General features: G+C 24.5%; 1 protein-coding gene across 1 annotated transcript, besides 7 other annotated features; it reads right to left on the bottom strand. All coding sequences in view use genetic code 6, as the record gives it.

Annotated features, from left to right (window-relative positions):
* Window positions 1-495: 495 nt before the first annotated feature.
* On the bottom strand, window positions 496-2,424 carry IMG5_008970 (leishmanolysin family protein, putative; the record flags this gene model as incomplete). Its single annotated transcript, XM_004039774.1, has 2 exons — window positions 496-657; window positions 930-2,424. Coding segments are annotated over 2 exons (1,657 nt in total), but the record flags the coding sequence as incomplete, so codon positions are not given.
* Window positions 1,033-1,928: a microsatellite.
* A 368-nt stretch (window positions 2,425-2,792) lies between the features above and the next one.
* Window positions 2,793-2,848: a microsatellite.
* Window positions 2,849-2,898: 50 nt separating this feature from the next.
* Window positions 2,899-2,998: a microsatellite.
* Window positions 2,900-2,984: a microsatellite.
* Window positions 2,946-2,998: a microsatellite.
* Window positions 2,948-3,010: a microsatellite.
* Window positions 2,949-3,005: a microsatellite.
* Window positions 3,011-3,094: the final 84 nt, after the last annotated feature.

Below are 3,094 nucleotides of genomic sequence, written 5' to 3'. Positions count from 1 at the left end.
TGTCATTTTATTTTATTTATACTTGATATGTATCTACTTGTTGATAAGATATTTTTCCATCATCTTCACATTATAAAAGATTAAAATAAACATCCATTTTCACTAAATTACTTCTATAAATTTAGTTCAGGTTTTTTTTTACTTTTATGTCTATCGATGTGTCTTATAAAGTTTATATTGTTGCATTAGCAGTTGCAGCTTAATTAAACTAGGAAACCACATTTACTTAGAATTAATATTATCCATTTTTTTTTAATTATAAAGGCGGTATATCCAAAATAAGTTTGTTATTTTATTATTAGATTTACTAATTTATTAAAGCGATTTCATTTTGCGTATTTACATTAGAAGAAACTAGTTACCAAGTAATTTATTTTAATTATCTATTTCCACAATTAGAAATACATAATATTATTATTTATGCTTATTAACATATGGAAATAGGACTGGTTTAATTTAATTCTATAACTAGGTTTGAGTAAAAAATTATTTTACCAGTTATTTATTAAAGAAAATCAGGACAAATAAATCCATGATTTGCTAATTTAAATACACCTGGTTTTATTTTTATTACATCATCCTTATTAATAGTACTTACAGTATCAAGTTTAATTGTAAGTGTTTTTAAATACTCATCTAAAGAACATAAAATATTTCCTTATAATTTAGAAGAAATAAATGATTAATCCAATGTTTCTATACAAAGTTAATTAGTAAATTATAGTTAAGAAGAATAACTTTAGAAATCTAAATTAGAGATAACAAGATCAATTTACAAATTGCTATAATAATAACCAAAATCTATAATTAAATATAATAAATCATCACTAAATTACATTTTAGTCATTATATTTAAACATGAATCACATTGTTTATTTAAGTTTAATTAAAAATATTAAGGAGTTTTGCATGTAAAACATCCGTTGTACTGCATGTAGCACATCCGATTAATAACGTAGAACATATAGTACAGGCTTAATTGAAAGCTTTAGGATCATAGGAATATTAAGGACAATTACATTATTTAGGAACCCTATTCCCAAAACATGTATCACAATCATTCGCATTAGAACAAGTTGCACATTTAGCTAAGCAAGCTGTACATTATCTATTTGCCGTATTCCCCCATTTACCAGGAGGACAAATATTTACACATAAATTTCCATCTAAAAAATAAGGCGATAGACATGCTTAGCAAGTAGTAGCATTACAAATAGAACATCCAATAGATATAGTAGAGCATATAGTACAAGGTTTTTTGAAATCCAAGCTATCATAACTATTCGCAGGGCATTTACAAGCAGGTGCAATCCTATTCCCAAAACATGTATCACAATCAGTCGCATTAGAACAAGTTATACATTTATCTAAGCAAGCTGCACATTATCTATTTGCCGTATTCCCCCATTTACCAGGAGGACAAATATTTACACATAAATTTCCATCTAAAAAATAAGGCGATAGACATGCTTAGCAAGTAGTAGCATTACAAGCAGAACATCCAATAGATATAGTAGAGCATATAGTACAAGGTTTTTTGAAATCCAAGCTATCATAACTATTCGCAGGGCATTTACAAGCAGGTGCAATCCTATTCCCAAAACATGTATCACAATCAGTCGCATTAGAACAAGTTATACATTTATCTAAGCAAGCTGCACATTATCTATTTGCCGTATTCCCCCATTTACCAGGAGGACAAATATTTACACATAAATTTCCATCTAAAAAATAAGGCGATAGACATGCTTAGCAAGTAGTAGCATTACAAGCAGAACATCCAATAGATATAGTAGAACATTCAATACAAGTTTATGTGTAATCCAAGCTATCATAATTAATGCCAGCAGGGCATTCACAGGCAGGTGCAACCCTGTTCCCAAAACATGTATCACAATCAGTCTCATTAGAACAAGTTGCACATTTATTATTACAATTCTCACATTCTATTGATGATCCATCATTATATTTTCTATCTGGACATTTACTAACACATATAGGATCATCATAATAATAATGATAATCGCATTAATCACAAGAATCTCCATCTGAACATGTATAACATCCTTCCCTACATTTAAAACAGTCATCATTTTTAAAATAATAATCTCTTCTACAAGAGATACAAGAGGTACTGTTAGCACATTTACCACATTAAGGCATACATTCAAAACCATAAATAACAAATTCCGTAACTCCAAAAAATTTTTGAATAGATTCACTATCAACATTATAATTTGTAGTAATTTTGATATCAATCGATTTATCATTATTTTCAAAATCGATATTCGCTTATTGATATTCTTCATTTACATCATATCTTCCACATAAATTAGTAGAAGCAACATTTTTATATAAATTTGTAATAGGAACATTATTTACTGTAAAATACAATAAATCCACACCATCTTTAAAATCAATCATTATGTATTGAAAGCTAACTGAATACTTATATACAGGTTTTTTTGGCCAAATACTAAAATATATAACACAATTATTTCCACATTGATTTATTCCTCCTACAATAGTTTTAGAACCACATAAATAAACTATGCTATAACCAGTTGAATTAAAAGTTTCAAAACCACAAATAGTAGCATCATTAGAATTAAAGTTTGAAGTCAAACATTATTTCAAAAGTGTTTTTTTTTAACAATTGAGAATTGAAAATATGCTTAATATTATAAAAATAAATTTAATAATATTGTTAATTTTCATATTAATAATAGATTTTTTCTAAAATATTAATTTTAAATTATTAAATAAATATATCTGAAACAAAATATTATATTAATATAAAAAAAAAGATATAAAATTAAAAATAATTTAAATTAAAAAAATATAAAATAATATTAAACGTGAAAAAAAAAAAAATATATAAATTTAAATTATACTATTTATAAATATAATTAAAAATAAAATAAAAATAAATAATATAAATACAAATAAATAAAATATATATAATAAAAATTATATAAATAAAAATTTATTATAAATATTTATAAAATAATGTATCTATAAAATATAAAATATAGTTGTCTATAAAAAAACATATTATTTAAATTATTTATAAAAAAAATAAGTCTGTATAAAA

Source organism: Ichthyophthirius multifiliis (assembly GCF_000220395.1).
Source record: "Ichthyophthirius multifiliis unplaced genomic scaffold scaff_1120509249513, whole genome shotgun sequence".
Classification (NCBI taxonomy): Eukaryota; Ciliophora; class Oligohymenophorea; order Hymenostomatida; genus Ichthyophthirius; species Ichthyophthirius multifiliis.
The sequence above is the reverse complement of the archived record's forward strand: the minus strand, read 5'-3'. Positions and strand labels throughout refer to the sequence as shown.